General features: G+C 45.7%; 1 protein-coding gene and 1 pseudogene across 5 annotated transcripts in view; both read right to left on the bottom strand.

Moving 5' to 3' along the window:
* The window catches only part of LOC106595355 (phospholipid-transporting ATPase ID), an 85,619-nt gene extending 62,923 nt beyond the window's left edge, over nt 1-22,696 (bottom strand). For 3 of the 5 annotated variants that reach the window (XR_006769986.1, XR_006769985.1, XM_045718944.1), the window contains exon 1: nt 11,541-11,859. Coding sequence is in view for 2 of the 5 variants with exons in the window: in XM_045718944.1 (XP_045574900.1) it covers nt 11,541-11,649 (109 nt within the window). In the remaining 3 variants the exon portion in view is untranslated. Of the gene's footprint in view, nt 1-11,540; nt 11,860-18,087; nt 18,156-22,433 lie in introns of those variants that run through there. The other 2 variants (XM_045718945.1, XM_045718946.1) reach the window with 2 other exon arrangements.
* Nucleotides 22,697-23,215: 519 nt separating this feature from the next.
* Nucleotides 23,216-25,644, bottom strand: LOC106573805 (aquaporin-10-like; annotated as a pseudogene).

The following is a 25,644-nucleotide window of genomic DNA, read 5'->3' as shown; positions in this document are numbered from 1 at the left end:
ACTAATAATAATGATATGAAACCCCACACACATATATATCGTTTTTTATCTTTATTTAACTAGGCAAGTCAGTTAAGAACAAATTCTTATTTTCAATGACGGCCTAGGAACAGTGGGTTAACTGCCTTGTTCAGGGGCAGAACGACAGATTTTTACCTTGTCAGCTCGGGGATTCAATCTAGCAACCTTTCCATCTGTGCAAAACATGCATACACACAGCTGCAATCAATTTGTGTAACACACGAATGTGAAACCACACACACACACACACACACACACACACACACACACACACACACACACACACACACACACACACACACACACACACACACACACACACACACACACAGGTAGGTCAGGCAAACACTGCCCCTGTCCTGTTTCAGAGGAATCGGAAAAAAAGCATACAGTACACACACCTGCTAACTTCCTTCCTGTTTGTCTCTGTCAGCAGACCAGTCTATAACCAGCCCCTCAACCACACACACACCAGTGGTTTCCTGTGCAGCAGCATGCATGTCAGTCCCTCTAGTCTCATCCTCCTGAGGAACAGCCTTGTTCAGTCCTGTCTGACCTACCAAAACACACAGTCCTGTCTGACCTACCAAAACACACAGTCCTGTCGGACCTACCAAAACACACAGCCCCATCTGACCTACCAAAACACACAGTCCTGTCTGACCTACCAAAACCCACAGCCCCATCTGACCTACCAAAACACACAGTCCTGTCTGACCTACCAAAACCCACAGCCCCATCTGACCTACCAAAACACACAGTCCCATCTGACCTACCAAAACACACAGCCCCATCTGACCTACCAAAACACACAGCCCCATCTGACCTACCAAAACACACAGTCCTGTCTGACCTACCAAAACCCACAGCCCCATCTGACCTACCAAAACACACAGTCCTGTCTGACCTACCAAAACCCACAGCCCCATCTGACCTACCAAAACACACAGTCCTGTCTGACCTACCAAAACACACAGCCCCATCTGATCTACCAAAACACACAGTCCTGTCTGACCTACCAAAACAGACAGTCCTGTCTGACCTACCAAAACCCACAGCCCCATCTGACCTACCAAAACACACAGTCCCATCTGACCTACCAAAACACACAGCCCCATCTGACCTACCAAAACACACAGTCCTGTCTGACCTACCAAAACCCACAGCCCCATCTGACCTACCAAAACACACAGTCCCATCTGACCTACCAAAACCCACAGCCCCATCTGACCTACCAAAATACACAGTCCTGTCTGACCTACCAAAACACACAGCCCCATCTGACCTACCAAAACACACAGTCCTGTCTGACCTACCAAAACACACAGCCCCATCTGACCTACCAAAACACACAGTCCTGTCTGACCTACCAAAACACACAGCCCCATCTGACATACCAAAACACACAGCCCCATCTGACCTACCAAAACACACAGTCCTGTCTGACCTACCAAAATACACAGCCCCATCTGATCTACCAAAACACACAGTCCTGTCTGACCTACCAAAACACACAGCCCCATCTGACCTACCAAAACACACAGCCCCATCTGACCTACCAAAACACACAGTCCCATCTGACCTACCAAAACACACAGCCCCATCTGACCTACCAAAACACAGTCCTGTCTGACCTACCAAAACACACAGCCCCATCTGACCTACCAAAACACACAGTCCTGTCTGACCTACCAAAACACACAGCCCCATCTGACCTACCAAAACACACAGCCCCATCTGACCTACCAAAACACACAGCCCCATCTGACCTACCAAAACACACAGCCCCATCTGACCTACCAAAATACACAGTCCCGTCTGACCTACCAAAATACACAGTCCTGTCTGATCTACCAAAACACACAGTCCTGTCTGACCTACCAAAACACACAGTCCTGTCTGACCTACCTAAATACACAGCCCCATCTGACCTACCAAAACACACAGTCCTGTCTGACCTACCAAAACACACAGCCCCATCTGACCTACCAAAACACACAGCCCCATCTGACCTACCAAAACACACAGTCCTGTCTGACCTACCAAAACAAGATATTAACCTAGGCCCTATATAAACAGTTGATGTACCATAAGAAGATATTAACCTAGGCCCTATATAAACAGTTGATGGACCATAAGAAGATATTAACCTAGGCCCTATATAAACAGTTGATGGACCATAAGAAGATATTAACCTAGGCCCTATATAAACAGTTGATGGACCATAAGAAGATATTAACCTAGGCCCTATATAAACAGTTGATGGACCATAAGAAGATATTAACCTAGGCCCTATATAAACAGTTGATGGACCATAAGAAGATATTAACCTAGGCCCTATATAAACAGTTGATGTACCATAAGAAGATATTAACCTAGGCCCTATATAAACAGTTGATGGACCATAAGAAGATATTAACCTAGGCCCTATATAAACAGTTGATGGACCATAAGAAGATATTAACCTAGGCCCTATATAAACAGTTGATGGACCATAAGAAGATATTAACCTAGGCCCTATATAAACAGTTGATGGACCATAAGAAGATATTAACCTAGGCCCTATATAAACAGTTGATGGACCATAAGAAGATATTAACCTAGGCCCTATATAAACAGTTGATGGACCATAAGAAGATATTAACCTAGGCCCTATATAAACAGTTGATGGACCATAAGAAGATATTAACCTAGGCCCTATATAAACAGTTGATGTACCATAAGAAGATATTAACCTAGGCCCTATATAAACAGTTGATGGACCATAAGAAGATATTAACCTAGGCCCTATATAAACAGTTGATGGACCATAAGAAGATATTAACCTAGGCCCTATATAAACAGTTGATGGACCATAAGAAGATATTAACCTAGGCCCTATATAAACAGTTGATGGACCATAAGAAGATATTAACCTAGGCCCTATATAAACAGTTGATGGACCATAAGAAGATATTAACCTAGGCCCTATATAAACAGTTGATGGACCATAAGAAGATATTAACCTAGGCCCTATATAAACAGTTGATGGACCATAAGAAGATATTAACCTAGGCCCTATATAAACAGTTGATGGACCATAAGAAGATATTAACCTAGGCCCTATATAAACAGTTGATGGACCATAAGAAGATATTAACCTAGGCCCTATATAAACAGTTGATGGACCATAAGAAGATATTAACCTAGGCCCTATATAAACAGTTGATGGACCATAAGAAGATATTAACCTAGGCCCTATATAAACAGTTGATGGACCATAAGAAGATATTAACCTAGGCCCTATATAAACAGTTGATGGACCATAAGAAGATATTAACCTAGGCCCTATATAAACAGTTGATGGACCATAAGAAGATATTAACCTAGGCCCTATATAAACAGTTGATGGACCATAAGAAGATATTAACCTAGGCCCTATATAAACAGTTGATGGACCATAAGAAGATATTAACCTAGGACCTATATAAACAGTTGATGGACCATAAGAAGATATTAACCTAGGCCCTATATAAACAGTTGATGTACCATAAGAAGATATTAACCTAGGCCCTATATAAACAGTTGATGGACCATAAGAAGATATTAACCTAGGACCTATATAAACAGTTGATGGACCATAAGAAGATATTAACCTAGGCCCTATATAAACAGTTGATGGACCATAAGAAGATATTAACCTAGGCCCTAAGGACACACCAGGCTTGAAGTTTGAGCTGTACCACAACACTGCTGGCAGTCAGTGTGAGAGATAGGATCTTAATTTGGCCAGTTTCTCACAGCAGGAAAATAATGCTGCAGCAACAGGAAATGTAACTTATTATGTGGATTATAATTAAGGGTTGATACATTTTTCTTTAGGGCAAATAAAGTCTGACATATTTCAGTAGAAATTACAAACTTTAGAAGCCTTTTAAAACCTTGAATACCCTACAAGTTTGCATTTCCTGCAACAGGGTGATCAAATCAAGATCCTACATATTTATAGATCGAATGAGAGCTGTAGGCTGCTATACCACTTCACAATGTGTCAACTCTCATACTGTCAGATCTGTGAGTGTTAAGAGGAGGGTGTTACAGTCAGTTAGATTACTGTTCCAGGTGTTAGGGCATGTTAGGGTTAGGGCAGCAAGCTTCAGCTAACATTCACCAGCTAAGGGCTTGAAACTCTTCATAACACCTGCAATGGCTTACACAGAGAGAGAGAGAGAGAGAGAGAGAGAGAACGAAAGAGAGAGAGAACGAAAGAGAGAGAGAAAGGGAAGGGGGGACAGGGGGGGCTTGTCAGTGTTAGCCATGGAATGACAATATTGTGTTACAGTAATGCAGACTTTTCTCTCCATTTTATCTATCTGCTGCTTCTTTCTTCCTCCCTGCTGCATCCCTTTCTTCTTCCCTTCCCTCCACTCCTCTCTCATCCCTCTCTCTATCTACATCTCTCTCTTCCTCCCTCTATTCCTCTCTCTGTCCCTCCCTCTCTCCTTCCTCCAGCTCTCTCTCTCTCTCTGAAGGTCATTGTGTTGTTTCTTTGGTCAGAGTCTGAAATAAATCTGATGCCAGTCTGCATTAACCCCTGTTGCCCACATAACAGCCCCATGCCCGCTGGCAGGCAGGTAGGTTGGTCACATAACAGCCCCATGCCCGCTGGCAGGCAGGTAGGTTGGTCACATAACAGCCCCATGCCCGCTGGCAGGCAGGTAGGTTGGTCACATAACAGCCCCATACCCGCTGGCAGACAGGTAGGTTGGTCACATAACAGCCCCATACCCGCTGGCAGGCAGGTAGGTTGGTCACATAACAGACCCATGCCCGCTGGCAGACAGGTAGGTTGGTCACATAACAGACCCATGCCCGCTGGCAGGCAGGTAGGTTGGTCACATAACAGACCCATGCCCGCTGGCAGGCAGGTAGGTTGGTCACATAACAGACCCATGCCCGCTGGCAGACAGGTAGGTTGGTCACATAACAGCCCCATACCCGCTGGCAGGCAGGTAGGTTGGTCACATAACAGACCCATGCCCACTGGCAGACAGGTAGGTTGGTCACATAACAGACCCATGCCCGCTGGCAGACAGGTAGGTTGGTCACATAACAGACCCATGCCCGCTGGCAGGCAGGTAGGTTGGTCACATAACAGACCCATGCCCGCTGGCAGACAGGTAGGTTGGTCACATAACAGCCCCATGCCCGCTGGCAGGCAGGTAGGTTGGTCACATAACAGCCCCATGCCCGCTGGCAGGCAGGTAGGTTGGTCACATAACAGCCCCATGCCCGCTGGCAGACAGGTAGGTTGGTCACATAACAGCCATTTGCCCGCTGGCAGACAGGTAGGTTGGTCACATAACAGCCCCATGCCCGCTGGCAGACAGGTAGGTTGGACACATAACAGCCCCATGCCCGCTGGCAGGCAAGTAGGTTGGTCACATAACAGCCATTTGCCCGCTGGCAGGCAGGTAGGTTGGTCACATAACAGCCCCATGCCCGCTGGCAGACAGGTAGGTTGGTCACATAACAGCCATTTGCCCGCTGGCAGACAGGTAGGTTGGACACATAACAGCCATTTGCACGCTGGCAGACAGGTAGGTTGGTCACATAACAGCCATTTGCACGCTGGCAGACAGGTAGGTTGGACACATAACAGCCCCATGCCCGCTGGCAGGCAGGTAGGTTGGACACATAACAGCCATTTGCCCGCTGGCAGGCAGGTAGGTTGGACACATAACAGCCCCATACCCGCTGGCAGGCAGGTAGGTTGGTCACATAACAGCCATTTGCCTGCTGGCAGACAGGTAGGTTGGACACATAACAGCCATTTGCCCGCTGGCAGACAGGTAGGTTGGACACATAACAGCCCCATGCCCGCTGGCAGACAGGTAGGTTGGACACATAACAGCCATTTGCCCGCTGGCAGGCAAGTAGGTTGGTCACATAACAGCCATTTGCCCGCTGGCAGACAGGTAGGTTGGACACATAACAGCCATTTGCCCGCTGGCAGACAGGTAGGTTGGACACATAACAGCCATTTGCCCGCTGGCAGGCAGGTAGGTTGGACACATAACAGCCATTTGCACGCTGGCAGACAGGTAGGTTGGTCACATAACAGCCATTTGCCAGCTGGCAGGCAGGTAGGTTGGACACATAACAGCCATTTGCCCGCTGGCAGGCAGGTAGGTTGGTCACATAACAGCCATTTGCACGCTGGCAGACAGGTAGGTTGGACACATAACAGCCATTTGCCCGCTGGCAGACAGGTAGGTTGGACACATAACAGCCATTTGCCCGCTGGCAGGCAGGTAGGTTGGACACATAACAGCCATTTGCACGCTGGCAGACAGGTAGGTTGGTCACATAACAGCCATTTGCCCGCTGGCAGACAGGTAGTTTGGACACATAACAGCCCCATGCCCGCTGGCAGGCAAGTAGGTTGGTCACATAACAGCCATTTGCCCGCTGGCAGGCAGGTAGGTTGGTCACATAACAGCCCCATGCCCGCTGGCAGACAGGTAGGTTGGTCACATAACAGCCATTTGCCTGCTGGCAGACAGGTAGGTTGGACACATAACAGCCATTTGCACGCTGGCAGACAGGTAGGTTGGTCACATAACAGCCATTTGCACGCTGGCAGACAGGTAGGTTGGACACATAACAGCCCCATGCCCGCTGGCAGGCAGGTAGGTTGGACACATAACAGCCATTTGCCCGCTGGCAGGCAGGTAGGTTGGACACATAACAGCCATTTGCCCGCTGGCAGACAGGTAGGTTGGACACATAACAGCCCCATGCCCGCTGGCAGACAGGTAGGTTGGACACATAACAGCCATTTGCCCGCTGGCAGGCAAGTAGGTTGGTCACATAACAGCCATTTGCCCGCTGGCAGACAGGTAGGTTGGACACATAACAGCCATTTGCCCGCTGGCAGACAGGTAGGTTGGACACATAACAGCCATTTGCCCGCTGGCAGGCAGGTAGGTTGGACACATAACAGCCATTTGCACGCTGGCAGACAGGTAGGTTGGTCACATAACAGCCATTTGCCAGCTGGCAGGCAGGTAGGTTGGACACATAACAGCCATTTGCCCGCTGGCAGGCAGGTAGGTTGGTCACATAACAGCCATTTGCACGCTGGCAGACAGGTAGGTTGGACACATAACAGCCATTTGCCCGCTGGCAGACAGGTAGGTTGGACACATAACAGCCATTTGCCCGCTGGCAGGCAGGTAGGTTGGACACATAACAGCCATTTGCACGCTGGCAGACAGGTAGGTTGGTCACATAACAGCCATTTGCCAGCTGGCAGGCAGGTAGTTTGGACACATAACAGCCATTTGCCCGCTGGCAGGCAGGTAGGTTGGTCACATAACAGCCATTTGCACGCTGGCAGACAGGTAGGTTGGACACATAACAGCCATTTGCCTGCTGGCAGACAGGTAGGTTGGTCACATAACAGCCATTTGCACGCTGGCAGACAGGTAGGTTGGACACATAACAGCCATTTGCCCGCTGGCAGACAGGTAGGTTGGACACATAACAGCCCCATGCCCGCTGGCAGACAGGTAGGTTGGACACATAACAGCCCCATGCCCGCTGGCAGGCAAGTAGGTTGGTCACATAACAGCCATTTGCCCGCTGGCAGGCAAGTAGGTTGGTCACATAACAGCCATTTGCCCGCTGGCAGGCGGGTAGGTTGGACACATAACAGCCCCATACCTGCTGGCAGACAGGTAGGTTGGTCACATAACAGCCATTTGCCCGCTGGCAGACAGGTAGGTTGGACACATAACAGCCATTTGCCCGCTGGCAGACAGGTAGGTTGGACACATAACAGCCATTTGCCCGCTGGCAGACAGGTAGGTTGGTCACATAACAGCCCCATGCCCGCTGGCAGACAGGTAGGTTGGTCACATAACAGCCCCATGCCCGCTGGCAGACAGGTAGGTTGGTCACATAACAGCCATTTGCCCGCTGGCAGACAGGTAGGTTGGTCACATAACAGCCCCATGCCCGCTGGCAGACAGGTAGGTTGGACACATAACAGTAATTTGCCCGCTGGCAGACAGGTAGGTTGGACACAAAACAGCCATTTGCCCGCTGGCAGGCAGGTAGATAGAGATATACAGGCCTGCCAACCACAGCTTCTCTTCCAAACCCATTTTGCCACAGCCAAAGCCGTCCAAGCCAAGCCTGTCCCGGTCCAACCCATTGTGCGTCTTCAGCCAGGACCATTAAGCATTTATACAGCTCCCTGCCTGACAGCCTCAAGGGACTGGCAGCCTCACGCAGCAGCACGCTCCAGCCTCCAGCCACAGTGCCTCTCAGAGCTACGCAGCAGAACGCTCCAGCCTCCAGCCACAGTGCCTCTCAGAGCTACGCAGCAGAACGCTCCAGCCTCCAGCCACAGTGCCTCTCAGAGCTACGCAGCAGCACGCTCCAGCCTCCAGCCACAGTGCCTCTCAGAGCTACGCAGCAGAACGCTCCAGCCTCCAGCCACAGTGCCTCTCAGAGCTACGCAGCAGAACGCTCCAGCCTCCAGCCACAGTGCCTCTCAGAGCTACGCAGCAGAACGCTCCAGCCTCCAGCCACAGTGCCTCTCAGAGCTACGCAGCAGAACGCTCCAGCCTCCAGCCACAGTGCCTCTCAGAGCTACGCAGCAGAACGCTCCAGCCTCCAGCCACAGTGCCTCTCAGAGCTACGCAGCAGAACGCTCCAGCCTCCAGCCACAGTGCCTCTCAGAGCTACGCAGCAGAACGCTCCAGCCTCCAGCCACAGTGCCTCTCAGAGCTACGCAGCAGAACGCTCCAGCCTCCAGCCACAGTGCCTCTCAGAGCTACGCAGCAGAACGCTCCAGCCTCCAGCCACAGTGCCTCTCAGAGCTACGCAGCAGAACGCTCCAGCCTCCAGCCACAGTGCCTCTCAGAGCTACGCAGCAGAACGCTCCAGCCTCCAGCCACAGTGCCTCTCAGAGCTACGCAGCAGAACGCTCCAGCCTCCAGCCACAGTGCCTCTCAGAGCTACGCTGCAGAACGCTCCAGCCTCCAGCCACAGTGCCTCTCAGAGCTACGCAGCAGAACGCTCCAGCCTCCAGCCACAGTGCCTCTCAGAGCTACGCAGCAGAACGCTCCAGCCTCCAGCCACAGTGCCTCTCAGAGCTACGCAGCAGAACGCTCCAGCCTCCAGCCACAGTGCCTCTCAGAGCTACGCAGCAGAACAATACAGCAGCCCATTATCCAGCCTTTAAACCTCTTTACTGGGACACAGGGACATCTACAGCATAGGAACTAGGTTAGACTTATCATAGATCATAACAGCAAGGCCTGGAGGATTGTACAAGCTACTATCATCCTGTTGAGAGGATAGTGTGTGAGTGAGTGGAGGCATGATGCATGGATCTGTGTTACCATGAGAGAGGCAGATCCACAGGGGAGCTCTCTCTCCTTCTCTCTCACTCTCTCCTTCTCTCTCACTCTCTCCCCTTCTCCCCTTTCTCTCTCGAGACATGACGGCACCTGCCACAAATTCCTGATGCACCAGTTCTTCGACTCACCCCGTGGCCACACACATTCACATACACCAACACACATGCACTATTCTATCTACACACACCAACACACACACCAACACACACACACTATTCTACCTACACACACATTTACACACACCAACACACATGCACTATTCTATCTACACACACATTCACACACACTATTCTATCTACACACACACCAACACACACACACTATTCTATCTACACACACATTCAACGTTCTATCTAGTGGGTTGTATTCTGCTGCCTGGTCTTGTAGATGTTGTCACGTCCTGACCATAGTAAGATGTTATTATCTATGGTAGAGTAGGTCAGGGCGTGACAGAGGGTGGTTTTCTATGTTTTGTATTCCTATGTTCATGTTCTAGTTTTGTGGTTTTGCTTGGGATGATCTCCAATTAGAGGCAGCTGGTCCTCATTGTCTCTAATTGGAGATCATACTTAAGTAGGGTTTTTTTCCCACCTGGGTTTGTGGGAGATTGTTTTTGAGTAGTGTATGTTTCACCTCTGCGTCACGGTTTGTTTTGTTCTTTAGTTATGTTTATGTATTGCATAGTTTCACAGTGTAAATAAAATGTGGAACGACACACACGCTGCACTTTGGTCCGCTTCTCCTTACGACAACCGTGACAGATGTTCCCTAACTGAACCCTGAGGACGGTCTGTCTGATATTGTCCCATTGTTTACTTTGCAAATCTTAAGAGAACCTGTTAGGCCAATTAATGAAATAACTGTCGCTCCATCCAGTGACTGACATGCTCTGTACAGAAGTCTAGGTAATTGATAAATACTGTTCAACCAGATGCTACTGAAGTACAGCAGGAAGAGTACGTAATGAGGACAGAGAGAGAGAAAGAGAGGTAGAGAGAGAGGTAGAGAGGTGGAGAGAGAGAGGTGGAGAGAGAGAGGTAGAGAGAGAGAGGTGGAGAGAGAGAGAGGTGGAGAGAGGTGGAATGAGAGAGAGAGAGAGAGAGAGAGTGAGAGAGCGAGAGAGAGCGGGGTAGAGAGGTAGAGAGAGTGAGGGAGAGAGTCAGAGGGAGAGAGAGGTAGAGAGAGGTAGAGAAAGAGAGAGAGAGGTAGAGAAAGAGAGAGAGAGGTAGGGAGAGAGGTAGAGAGAGAGAGAGGTAGAGAGGTAGAGAAATAGAGAGTAGTCTCTTTTCTGTCATTTTAAGGTAAAACAATGAAACTGACACAGTAACAGACAGACTGGTTTAAATAAAGGTCAAATGATGGTGGATGTGTACACACACACACACACACACACACACACACACACACACACACACACACACACACACACACAGACAGACAGACACACACACACACACACACACACACACACACACATACACAGACAGACCACACACACACACACACACACACACACACACACACACACACACACACACACACACAGAGAGAGACACACACAGACAGACACACACACACACACACAGAGAGACACACACACACACACACAGAGAGAGACACACACAGACAGACACACACACACGCACACACATACACACACATACACACACACAGAGAGACACACACAGACACACACACACACACACACACACACACACAGAGACACACACAGACAGACACACACACACACACACGCACACACACAGACACACACTAACACAGAGACACACACACACAGAGAGACACACACACACACAAACAGACACATGCACAGAGACACACACACACACAGCGACACACACACAATGATGGAGATGGGGGACACTGCAGAGATGTGAGAAATCAGGGATGAGAGGGACTGAATAGTGACAAACAGATGAGATGTAGAATGGTTTATTCACATAGCAAGGAGATCCTGTCTGTCATCAGTCAGAACACAATAAATCATAAAGATGGAAGCTACAGCACATTTCCCCATCCAATGAACAAACACGCACACACTGCATATAAACAGATGACTGACGTGACAGTGGCAGACAGAAGTACCTGTCCACTTCTTCTTGGTTTTAGCAGCATCTAGTCCTTGTTGTTTCTTCTGTTGCAGTGGAAGAACGATGGGGAACCACTTTTCAGGAATGTCTTTGGGGATAGTCATTCTGACTCTCTTCCTTAACCTAACAGGGACTAACGTAGTTAATCGGCCGATCGGTTTTCCCCGGTTCTGCTGAGCATCTTGCGCAGAGACAGACAGATGCTCCGGGAGCTGCACCGAACACACTCAGTCCAGTCCTGTCCCGTCTGCGTCTCCGGTTATAGATTAGGAGCGTCTCATACCATTACCGCTTCTCTCCCCCTCCCCCTCTCACCCGCTCTCTCTCTCACGTCTCTCTCTCTCTCTGCTGCAGAACCGCTGAGGTCATTGGCTGTGATGCTGTGCTGCCAGCTCCACTCTCTCTGTGATGCTGTAAGCGGTGCCTTCATGTCACTATTAATGAGATGCTGACGGTGCCGTTACCGCACCGTAAATGACTGGAACCTGCAGCATCTTCATCAGAGCCTGTCGCCAAGTCTAATGATGGAACGTTGTGTTTCTTTTCAACAGGCTAAAGACCAAGTGTTTGAATGTAGGTTCATCACAATGTTATGCCATAGAACCTTTAGGCTACATGACTCTGATTCCACTGATTAACTTTAGTAATGTTAAATAACATTACACCACTCTGATTCCACTGATTAACTTTAGTAATGTTAAATAACATTACACCACTCTGATTCCACTGATTAACTTTAGTAATGTTAAATAACATTACACCACTCTGATTCCACTGATTAACTTTAGTAATGTTAAATAACATTACACCACTCTGATTCCACTGATTAACTTTAGTAATGTTAAATAACATTACACGACTCTGATTCCGCTGATTAACTTTAGTAATGTTAAATAACATTACACCACTCTGATTCCACTGATTAACTTTAGTAATGTTAAATAACATTACACCACTCTGATTCCACTGATTAACTTTAGTAATGTTAAATAACATTACACCACTCTGATTCCACTGATTAACTTTAGTAATGTTAAATAACATTACACCACTCTGATTCCACTGATTAACTTTAGTAATGTTAAATAACATTACACCACTCTGATTCCACTGATTAACTTTAGTAATGTTAAATAACATTACACCACTCTGATTCCGCTGATTAACTTTAGTAATGTTAAATAACATTACACCACTCTGATTCCGCTGATTAACTTTAGTAATGTTAAATAACATTACACCACTCTGATTCCGCTGATTAACTTTAGTAATGTTAAATAACATTACACGACTCTGATTCCACTGATTAACTTTAGTAATGTTAAATAACATTACACGACTCTGATTCCGCTGATTAACTTTAGTAATGTTAAATAACATTACACCACTCTGATTCCGCTGATTAACTTTAGTAATGTTAAATAACATTACACGACTCTGATTCCGCTGATTAACTTTAGTAATGTTAAATAACATTACACCACTCTGATTCCACTGATTAACTTTAGTAATGTTAAATAACATTACACGACTCTGATTCCGCTGATTAACTTTAGTAATGTTAAATAACATTACACCACTCTGATTCCACTGATTAACTTTAGTAATGTTAAATAACATTACACCACTCTGATTCCGCTGATTAACTTTAGTAATGTTAAATAACATTACACGACTCTGATTCCACTGATTAACTTTAGTAATGTTAAATAACATTACACGACTCTGATTCCACTGATTAACTTTAGTAATGTTAAATAACATTACACCACTCTGATTCCACTGATTAACTTTAGTAATGTTAAATAACATTACACCACTCTGATTCCACTGATTAACTTTAGTAATGTTAAATAACATTACAGACTCTGATTCCGCTGATTAACTTTAGTAATGTTAAATAACATTACAGGACTCTGATTCCGCTGATTAACTTTAGTAATGTTAAATAACATTACACCACTCTGATTCCGCTGATTAACTTTAGTAATGTTAAATAACATTACACGACTCTGATTCCGCTGATTAACTTTAGTAATGTTAAATAACATTACACGACTCTGATTCCACTGATTAACTTTAGTAATGTTAAATAACATTACACGACTCTGATTCCGCTGATTAACTTTAGTAATGTTAAATAACATTACACCACTCTGATTCCGCTGATTAACTTTAGTAATGTTAAATAACATTACAGGACTCTGATTCCGCTGATTAACTTTAGTAATGTTAAATAACATTACACGACTCTGATTCCGCTGATTAACTTTAGTAATGTTAAATGACATTACAGACTCTGATTCCGCTGATTAACTTTAGTAATGTTAAATAACATTACAGGACTCTGATTCCACTGATTAACTTTAGTAATGTTAAATAACATTACACCACTCTGATTCCGCTGATTAACTTTAGTCATGTTAAATAACATTACACGACTCTGATTCCGCTGATTAACTTTAGTAATGTTAAATAACATTACACCACTCTGATTCCGCTGATTAACTTTAGTAATGTTAAATAACATTACACCACTCTGATTCCGCTGATTAACTTTAGTAATGTTAAATAACATTACACCACTCTGATTCCGCTGATTAACTTTAGTAATGTTAAATAACATTACACCACTCTGATTCCGCTGATTAACTTTAGTAATGTTAAATAACATTACACCACTCTGATTCCGCTGATTAACTTTAGTAATGTTAAATAACATTACACCACTCTGATTCCACTGATTAACTTTAGTAATGTTAAATAACATTACACCACTCTGATTCCACTGATTAACTTTAGTAATGTTAAATAACATTACACGACTCTGATTCCGCTGATTAACTTTAGTAATGTTAAATAACATTACACCACTCTGATTCCGCTGATTAACTTTAGTAATGTTAAATAACATTACACCACTCTGATTCCGCTGATTAACTTTAGTAATGTTAAATAACATTACACCACTCTGATTCCGCTGATTAACTTTAGTAATGTTAAATAACATTACACGACTCTGATTCCACTGATTAACATTACACGACTCTGATTCCACTGATTAACATTACATGACTCTGATTCCACTGATTAACTTTAGTAATGTTAAATAACATTACACGACTCTGATTCCGCTGATTAACTTTAGTAATGTTAAATAACATTACACGACTCTGATTCCGCTGATTAACTTTAGTAATGTTAAATAACATTACACGACTCTGATTCCACTGATTAACTTTAGTAATGTTAAATAACATTACACCACTCTGATTCCGCTGATTAACTTTAGTAATGTTAAATAACATTACACCACTCTGATTCCGCTGATTAACTTTAGTAATGTTAAATAACATTACACCACTCTGATTCCGCTGATTAACTTTAGTAATGTTAAACAACATTACACGACTCTGATTCCACTGATTAACTTTAGTAATGTTAAATAACATTACACCACTCTGATTCCACTGATTAACTTTAGTAATGTTAAATAACATTACACCACTCTGATTCCGCTGATTAACTTTAGTAATGTTAAATAACATTACACCACTCTGATTCCACTGATTAACTTTAGTAATGTTAAATAACATTACACCACTCTGATTCCGCTGATTAACTTTAGTAATGTTAAATAACATTACACCACTCTGATTCCGCTGATTAACTTTAGTAATGTTAAATAACATTACACGACACTGTAATAAAGTGATCATATGATGATATTGGGAATTGGATGCAGTACATCTTCAACGTGCTACTGCATTATTGGGTAGCCTAATCAATTCCTTGGACCTGCCTTCCCTGGCACCAATTACATAAACATTGTCCTCCTCACAATAACACAGAGAAGCTGTCTCTGCATTACATAATCACCAAGGCTGTCCGTTTGCAGAGGGTTTGAACCAATAGCAGGCTGTCGTTGATGTTGTCAGGGCAACTGCCTCTGCAGAGGTGTGAGAGAAGCAGGTCACTGCAGGGAGAAACTGGGTGCCATCTTGGATCTAGCCATGAGGAGGGAGATGCAGCTGTGCTGGCATATGGAGCCAAGGTGACTCTCACAGCAGCCCAGTTGCCTGAGAGTTGGTAAGGAATGGGAGAGGAGAGGAGACTGCAGCGGGGATAAAGAGTTCTGGGCACGTGCAGTGTGAGGGGAGTCTCGTGGCATTAGAGGACACATCCAGACTGCTAAACACACACTTCTGTCTGATTTATACACACATTCACACACACACACACACGTGCTGCCACAGATCCATAAAAAGGCTTTTAACATTCCCTCGCTGTTGAACTGTGTCATAAAGTAAACACACACACACATTCGGCAGATGACCTTGGCTTGGTCATGCAATTCCAGAAACAACTTGAATGTGCTTAGAGCCTCTCCAGTACTTACTGTCTGCTTCTCTGACCTACTGTTCTGAATACAGCCTCTACAGTACTTACTGTCTGCTTCTCTGACCTACTGTTCTGAATACAGCCTCTACAGTACTTACTGTCTGCTTCTCTGACCTACTGTTCTGAATAAAGCCTCTACAGTACTTACTGTCTGCTTCTCTGACCTACTGTTCTGAATACAGCCTCTACAGTACTTACTGTCTGCTTCTCTGACCTACTGTTCTGAATAAAGCCTCTACAGTACTTACTGTCTGCTTCTCTGACCTACTGTTCTGAATACAGCCTCTACAGTACTTACTGTCTGCTTCTCTGACCTACTGTTCTGAATACAGCCTCTCCAGTACTTACTGTCTGGTTCTCTGACCTACTGTTCTGAATACAGCCTCTACAGTACTTACTGTCTGCTTCTCTGACCTACTGTTCTGAATACAGCCTCTACAGTACTTACTGTCTGCTTCTCTGACCTACTGTTCTGAATACAGCCTCTCCAGTACTTACTGTCTGCTTCTCTGACCTACTGTTCTGAATACAGCCTCTACCAGACTATCACTACTCCAGTCTCCACATGACAGAGACATGAGTCTGCTGCAACACTGTCCAGGAAGTCCAGTCTGATTCTCAGAGACACAACAACATGTGGAGTTGCTACATCCATTTTTGGACTCACAAATGAATCCTATGCCTCATGAGCTTAGTTCAACTGTCGTACCCCATCAGAACCCAGAATATAACTTTGTTTTATCCCAATGTTTGTAAACAATATACATGTAAACAAACACACCTATAATTTTGATATCATGGATGGTCAGTCCTTGCATCCATACCTCTTTCTATGAATTTGAGAGTGGTTACATTTCTCAAGGCCCGTCCATCAATTTTCAAAACACAGACCATCAAAAAATATGTGTTTTAAATGGAAAGTCAGCAGTGTTTTTCTGCTTCAACAGAGCGATCAGGTACGTGAAGCTATATATTTCATACACAGAAAATACATTAGTACAAAACGTTCAGCAGAAAATAGCTTCCCTGTCATCAGACAACAGAAGTGCAAAGCTATTTGGCAGCAGCCACACAAGTAAATGAGCTTACAATGAAAAAGCAACCTATTTTTGGCAAAAACGATGCATGGACATCGTATTTCAAATTTTCATTTTGTTTTATTTGACCTTTATTTAACTAGGCAAGCCAGTTAAGAACAAATTCTTATTTTCAAAGATGGCCTAGGAACAGTGTCTATCATAGAAAGAATGTAGCCTGCTACATGTCCTGATGTTTTGATTGAAGTTCCTCTTGCATTTTACAGGAGAAAACTAGGCTCCAACGAGACAAGTACCAGAGAAAAGTTCCACCATATCAGTCAGAACACTGTCTGTTGATAGAACGCCTGTTTGTCAATTCTCATCCGAGTGAAGAAGTGCAACTGAAGCACAAAATGAGTCTGATGCTGAGCAGAAATGACAATGTTAAATCTGTGTTTTCAAAACGCAACAAGATATTTCTTAACAAATCAAATGTATTTATAAAGCCCTTCTTACATCAGCTGATATCTCAAAGTGCTGTACAGAAACCCAGCCTAAAACCCCAAACAGGTAGCAATGCGGGTGTAGAAGCACGGTGGCTAGGAAAAACTCCCTAGAAAGGTCAAAACCTAGGAATAAACCTGGAGAGGAACCAGGCTATGAGGGGTGGCCAGTCCTCTTCTGGCTGTGCCGGGGGTTTTATCTTTTTTGTATGCGTGGAAAATGCATAGAAAACACAAAAGTATTCTGCATTAACGCAACCCCTGGATTTTTACCAAAACAGAGGCTGGGTGCCGCTTTGCTACTGTTTCAATTAAAGATTGATCCTTTAAAGGAAATGATCATCAGATACTACAAGAAGTACACGTTAGTGATAAGCAACCCTGACTGACTCTCATGTCTCTTGGCTTTAGCTCAGTAGGTTGGGGTTGTTGTGGAGAGGAGGAGGTCAAAGGAGGGTGAAGGGTAGCTGAGGTGGTTGGGTGAACTACTCTAGCAGGATGAGTGTCCTTGTCTGACTCCTGAAGACTCATGGAGCCTGATCTTTAGCTTGGTGGGCTAACACACCACATCAACTACAGCAGAGCAGCTGGGATTAAAGGGTTGGAACAGGTGACTGACCTGGAGGAGGTCTCTCTTTGAACATCTCCACTCTGTTGTTGACCCTCCACTATGGCCCATGGGACTGTCTACAGGAGGAGAGGAGGGGGAGGAGAGGAGAGGAGGGGGGAGAGGAGGGGGGAGAGGAGGAGGAGAAGAAGAGGAGGAGGGAGAGGAGGAGGAAAACAAAAGAAAAACAACATCAACATCCAGGGTATTCAGAGTCAGACATGAGGTAATACACTTAGTGAGGGACCTGAATGATATGGCAGGATTTTGACCCAGACAATGTGAAGTCTGTTGTTCAGACCTCTTATTTGAATGCACTTACTGTGATGTGCATGCAAAGAAAGCGTCCTTATGTTTCAAAAGGAATACTTTGTTGATTTTGAAATGCAAGGACACTATTTCTCAAGGACACTATTTATCAAGGACACTTTATTATATGGGCCTATCTGAGCAGCTTTGCCCTCCACTCTCTTGTGTTCTAAGTGGCTCTGAATAAGAACATGTTAAATGACTATCATGTAAATGTGACTGCTGAGCTGCAGGTGTTACAGTCAGGGTTAGGCCTTGAGAGAAACGGAGAGAGGAACTGATCTCTCCTCCAAGCCAGAGAAACACTCATACTGATAGAGTACGGACACACAGGGGATATGTTTAGAAAAGGGGATCTTTAAACATATCAACTGATCTGCATCCACCAGATGTATGTGAATCTGAAACTAACAAACTGAACTAACCCCAAGAGACCCTTCCTCTCTTACTAGTTTACTGAACTAGTTGGTACGATACACCAGAACACAAATCCAACAGAACATTGAAACAGTAGCAAGTCTAAGGCTCAAGGTAAAAAGGATGTTGCTTGTGAGGTTGAGTTCAGATCAACAGATGACTATCTAAGTAATGAGCTAATTGTGATGAAGGGTAAAGAAATGTCAGTAAGGTAAAGCATTAGGGAGAGCTAGAGCCAGTCAGTCAGTCAGCCAGCCAGCCAGAGCCAGCCAGTCAGCCAGAGCCAGCCAGCCAGCCAGAGCCAGCCAGTCAGCCAGAGCCAGCCAGCCAGCCAGAGCCAGTCAGCCAGCCAGAGCCAGCCAGTCAGCCAGAGCCAGCCAGCCAGCCAGAGCCAGTCAGCCAGCCAGAGCCAGCCAGTCAGCCAGAGCCAGCCAGCCAGCCAGAGCCAGTCAGCCAGCCAGAGCCAGCCAGTCAGCCAGAGCCAGCCAGTCAGCCAGAGCCAACCAGCCAGCCAGAGCCGGCCAGCCAGCCAGAGCCGGCCAGTCAGCCAGCCAGTCAGCCAGCCAGAGCCAGCCAGCCAGCCAGCCAGCCAGCCAGTCAGTCAGCCAGAGCCAGCCAGTCAGCCAGAGCCAGCCAGAGCCAGCCAGTCAGCCAGCCAGCCAGCCAGCCAGTGTGAGGTCACTATCCCCCGACATCAGACTCCAGGACTATAGTAAGACAGGACTCATAATTCACTGAGATTACATGCCTCTATAACAGCCACACACACACATACGCACTGACGTATGCACAACCCACACACACAGACAGACGTACGCATGCACAACCCACACACACAGACAGACGAATGCACAACCCACACACACAGAGAGAGAGAGAGAGAGAGAGAGAGAGAGAGAGAGAGAGAGAGAGAGAGAGAGAGAGAGAGAGAGAACAGAACCTGTCCATCTGCGGTAATGAGGAAATGCCATTTAGACATTTCTCATTAACAGTAGGTGTCTGTGAGGCGTTACACTGGCCCTCTGGCTGATAGGTCAGGTACGTCTCCTACAGTGGTTGGTGTTACACCACTGGCATAGAGACATGTTTGGAACTGTTGTTTGGAACTGTTGTTTGGAACTGTTGTTTAGAACTGTTGTTTAGAACTGTTGTTTGGAACTGTTGTTTGGAACTGTTGTTTGGAACTGTTGTTTGGAACTGTTGTTTAGAACTGTTGTTTAGAACTGTTGTTTGGAACTGTTGTTTGGAACTGTTGTTTGGAACTGTTGTTTGGAACTGTTGTTTGGAACTGTTGTTTGGAACTGTTGTTTAGAACTGTTGTTTAGAACTGTTGTTTGGAACTGTTGTTTGGAACTGTTGTTTGGAACTGTTGTTTGGAACTGTTGTTTAGAACTGTTGTTTGGAACTGTTGTTTGGAACTGTTGTTTGGAACTGTTGTTTGGAACTGTTGTTTAGAACTGTTGTTTGGAACTGTTGTTTAGAACTGTTGTTTGGAACTGTTGTTTGGAACTGTTGTTTAGAACTGTTGTTTGGAACTGTTGTTTAGAACTGTTGTTTGGAACTGTTGTTTGGAACTGTTGTTTGGAACTGTTGTTTGGAACTGTTGTTTAGAACTGTTGTTTAGAACTGTTGTTTGGAACTGTTGTTTGGAACTGTTGTTTAGAACTGTTGTTTAGAACTGTTGTTTGGAACTGTTGTTTGGAACTGTTGTTTAGAACTGTTGTTTGGAACTGTTGTTTGGAACTGTTGTTTGGAACTGTTGTTTAGAACTGTTGTTTGGAACTGTTGTTTAGAACTGTTGTTTGGAACTGTTGTTTGGAACTGTTGTTTGGAACTGTTGTTTGGAACTGTTGTTTGGAACTGTTGTTTAGAACTGTTGTTTAGAACTGTTTTGTGTCAAAGCTTTAATACTGTTAAGTGGTCTCCTCATCTCCTTTCCTTCATCTGTACTGATACTGTAAGAAAACAAAGGGTGGATGAAATGATTTTTGTATTTTGATCCCTATGGTTGGGGTTAGGATTAGGGGATGGTAAACTGATCCTAGGTCTGTATCTACAGGCAACGTCTAGGGTTCCAGAGCTGGTAGACTGAGGGAGATGGTGGTCGGGCTTAAATCAATAGTCCACAGAAAGAACTGCTCTCTGAGTGGGACAGATCAGCTTTCAGAAACATACACCAGTCTCTATCTCTCTCTCTCTGTGTACATTCTGTTCCTCTCTCCCCCATCTCCTATACCTCTCCGTTCATCTCACCAATTCCCTCCATACCTACCTCTCTTTCACCAATCCCCTGTCTCTTTCTGCTCTCTTCTCTCCACTCATAACCTTCCTCCTTTTTCTCCCACTGTATATTTACAGATCAAAACAGGACAAGCGAATGGTTTGGGCTGAGTGCCAGATGAAACAATATGAAATGAACAGAAACTACCAGCCCTCCCTCCCTTTCCCACTCTCCTTCAGGCTCCTTGTATAACCCTGTGGACTGCAGTGCCCTTATGGCGGGCAGGTAGGGCCGGAATGAGGCAGGTAGGGCCGGAATGAGGCAGGCAGGGAGGTAGGACTGGAATGAGGCAGGCAGGCAGGCAGAAGGGCAGGAAGGAATGGAAGTAGAAGGACAGGTAGGGATGTAGGGAAGCAGGGCCAGTATGAGGCAGGCAGGCAGGGCGGCAGGAGGGCAGGAAGGAACGGAAGTAGAAGGGCAGGTAGGGGTGCAGGGAAGCAGGGCCAGTATGAGGCAGGCAGGCAGGGTGGCAGGAGGGCAGGAAGGAATGGAAGTAGAAGGACAGGTAGGGGTGCAGGGAAGCAGGGCCAGTATGAGGCAGGCAGGCAGGGTGGCAGGAGGGCAGGAAGGAATGGAAGTAGAAGGGCAGGCAGGGATGTAGGGAAGCAGGGCCAGTATGAGGCAGGCAGGCAGGGTGGCAGGAGGGCAGGAAGGAATGGAAGTAGAAGGGCAGGTAGGGGTGCAGGGAAGCAGGGCCAGTATGAGGCAGGCAGGAAGGAGGGCAGACAGGGGAGTGGTAACACCAGGGACATGCTGAATATCTAATCACCTTTCTTGGCTGCTGCTCAGAATTCCGCTCAACTCTCACTGGAGACTGACATATAAGAATTTGAGGATATTAAAGCAACCAATCCCTGCATTACCATGATTCACCTACTGACCCAATATATATAAAAAACACTGCCTAAATAACCAAATTAGATACATAACGTGATATTATTAGCATGTAATAACATAGTTATTAGTTCAAGTAGTTAACAGTATCAATAGCAAAAAATAGTAAAGGGGGTAATAAATCTGACTAGGTAGTTACTATAGCCCTTATAGCATAGCGTATGCTAAGTTTATTCAGGAAGAGATGTATACTTGCAGTCAGTATAAAGCACAATAACTCAACAAAGGTCCCCATAATTATTCACAAGTTATCGAACAAAAGTTTGGCCAATACAGGTAAAAGTTTGTACACAGGTGTGGCAAGAACATTTGAAGTGCAGGCAACAATTATAATGCATTGTTAAATGGCTAGCTAAATTAGCTCAATCAAAATCTCTGCGAGGTAAACAAAGAACCTGACATTAAATTGTTTAGCTGGCTAGCCTACATTTGTCGACTAGCTGGCTAGGGAACCTACCTTTTCAAGTCCACGCTATGTGCACATTTCTGTCAGCAACATCCAAGTCCTCTCGCTGGGTTCAGGCTGTTATTTGAGTGTTGAGGACACGCCTGCCCTTGTTTGTAAGGCCACGGAGGTAGAGGATACAGGCAGGCACTGTGGATGCGCGGTGCTGATACACAGACATGCTGGCGAGGTGAAAGAGCATTTTGTTCTCCAGACAGGGAGAGAAACAGGAAGGAGGGGCGATGTTTACTTCGACCACCTTCATACGCATATTCAAGCAATTGCTATAATATAATCTCATGAGGAAACATACTATCCTCTATGTAATCTCAGGGAGATATATTTTTATTTTATTTTAATTATTCAACAATGTCGACATCTAGTTATTACAGTTTGGGGAACTTTTGAGTGTTCCTTTTTTGTCACCATAATTTCACAAAACCTCCCGCCTCAATATTGCATTTGAAGGTTATTATTGAACAACAGCCTTTCAGCCATGTGCTTTTTATTATTTATCTCATAGCGCCCCCTGCTGTCCCTGGTCGGTAACAGCAACAGACTATATTTTGGGGCGCAACATCAGCACCAAAGCTGCAGCGATTTTTTTCTCCAGCTTTTGATATTCATAGCTACAAATCAAATCAATATTTTATATTTAATTTATTCTGAACTCACAGGCCAAAACAATCTCAACACATACACTGCAACTTTTGACTACAATGGCCAAAGCTGTACAAATAAGCACTCTCATACAACCATATTCCTCAAACACACACACCTTTCTTCGTCATCAAATTACAAATCAATAGGCTACTAAAGCAGGAATCAGGAGAGGGGAAAATGTAGGGATATGTTGACAAGGACAGAAGCAAGGTAGAAGGACGAAGTGGAGGAACAAGTTTAGGAGAAAGAGAGAAAGAGAGAACACAGACAGAGAGAGAGAGAGAGCAGAGGAGGACAGAGAAGATGGCTGACTTTCTCCTCCAGATGGGCAGCCTTCTCTAAGTCCTGCTGTATAACAGCTAGAGATTGAGATCGTATGTCCTTGGGGAATGACTTCAGGCCCAATTCCATTGCCTCCAGACCGGGCGCCATCTTTGTTCTCCAGACAGAGCCCATCGGACTCCAGTTGCAGTGGTGGGTGGTGCAGCTCAATGAAGAGCTGGTACAGAGCCTCGCCTACCATAGCCCCCAAGAATGGGGCCACCAGGGGCACCCAGAACCAACCCCTGCTAGCACTGAGAGAGAGAGATCAACATATTTCTCCTCAGTAATCAGTTGGTCCATCACAGTCTGTAGATCGAGTATGTGATGAGTAGTGCATTTTCATGGAGATCAATGCCAAAAGGTGGTGGGTGTTGTCTCACCTGAACACCTCTCCTCCCCAGCCAGCCAGGTAGGTAAAGACCCGGGGGCCCAGGTCTCTGGCAGGGTTCAGGGGGTAGCCACATTTACCCCCCATGGACAGGCCGATGACAAACACAGCCAGCCCCGTCATCAGGTGCTCCAGGTGGGCAGGAGCCACACTGTTCCTCTGGTCCCCCAGGGCCAACAAACACACCAGCAGAGTGGCTGTACCTATCACCTGGGAGAGAGGGACAGAGGGAGAGGAGGAGGGGAGAAGGAGGAGAAGAAGAGGAATGGAGGAGAGGGAAAGTGATTTATAGTGACTTTGTGGCTTTGAATTTACTCAATTCTAGATTAGATTGTTATTCTATTCTATTCTATTACAATTGAATCCATTCTGTTCACCTGGTCTACGAAACCGTTCCAGATGCTGAGGTAGTCAGCAGGGTATCTGGCAAAGATCTGGGCTGTGGCAGTGGGACCTGTCACTGTGAGGTTGCCCTGGCAGTAGTTCATAATGGTATCTACCAACACACAGAGAGACAGAGAGACAGAGAGAGAGTGATGGGGGAGAGAGAGAGGGAGAGAGAGAGAGGGAGAGAGCGATGGGAGGGAGAGAGAGAGGGAGAGAGCGATGGGGGAGCCCTCATGAATGAGCCTATCAACTGGAACAGTGTAGAAGGGAAACTTCCTCCAGTGGTGTCTGCCCAACACACACATGCTGAAGGACACCGCAGGATTTAACTGGGCCCCTAGCAGAGAGAGGACACACACACATCACTATCCCATACAACACCACAAGACAACATATCCACAACGGTGTCACTCTGTGACGACTGCCGATGTAAAAAGGGCTTTATAAAATACATTTGAATTTTTTTTCAACAATCTACAAAATGGGTTTGATTTTGTAGAGGATTTTTTTTTTTTAGATAATCAATGAAACAATAAAAGCTGCACTGTTATTTAAAGTAGGTTTCAGTCCTTACTCGACACTCCTCGTGTGATGTACATGTCGAAGCTGGTGGCGAAGACAAAGGCAAAGTTAGCGGACAGGTATCACCCTTTACGTTCCTACTGGTGATGGTTTGGGCCATGGTGCCTACGCCTGTCACACCCTGATCTGTTTTCACCTGTCCCTGTGATTGTCTCCACCCGCTCCAGGTGTCGCTTATTTCCCCCAGTGTATTTATCCCTGTGTTTCCTGTCTCTCGGTGACAGTTCGTCTTGTCTGTTTCCAAGTCAACCAGCAGTTTTCCCGTTCTCCTGCTTTTTGCATTTCTCCTTTTTCTAGTCCTCCCGGTTTTGACCCTTGCCTGTTTCTGGACTTTGTACACGCCTGCCTGACCATTCTGCCTGCCTTGACCACGAGTCTGTCTGCCACTCTGTACCTCCTGGACTCTGAACTGGTTTTGACCTTTTGCCTGTCCATGACCATTCTCTTGCCTACTCCTTTTGGATGAATTAACACTGTAAGACTCCAACCATCTGCCTCCTGTGTCTGCATCGGAATCTCGCCTTGTGTCATGATAACGCCAAACAACTGGACAGACACAACACAACATCCCAGGACCATAAAGCATGAAAAAGAAAGTAAAATGGCTGTGGTTGATGGTTTCGGTCAGGTTGCATACAGCAGAGGTGTTCTCACGACCATGATGTAGATTCCCATACACTCTGCTAGACGTTCTCTGAAGAGAGGCTTCATGTTAGAGCTCAACCAGCCTCGAGCCTTCTCCATCTCTCTCTCACACACCAACACACACCGCCTGGGATACTTAATACTGAGACCACAACACCGACCTTGCGCCCACTTACACACACTAAGACTGCAGCACTGACTCCACGCTGAAATGTCCCAGACAAGCTCACACAC

Source organism: Salmo salar, chromosome ssa05 (genome assembly GCF_905237065.1).
Source record: "Salmo salar chromosome ssa05, Ssal_v3.1, whole genome shotgun sequence".
In the NCBI taxonomy this organism is placed as follows: domain Eukaryota; kingdom Metazoa; phylum Chordata; class Actinopteri; order Salmoniformes; family Salmonidae; genus Salmo; species Salmo salar.
This window is presented reverse-complemented; position numbering and strand designations above follow the sequence as displayed.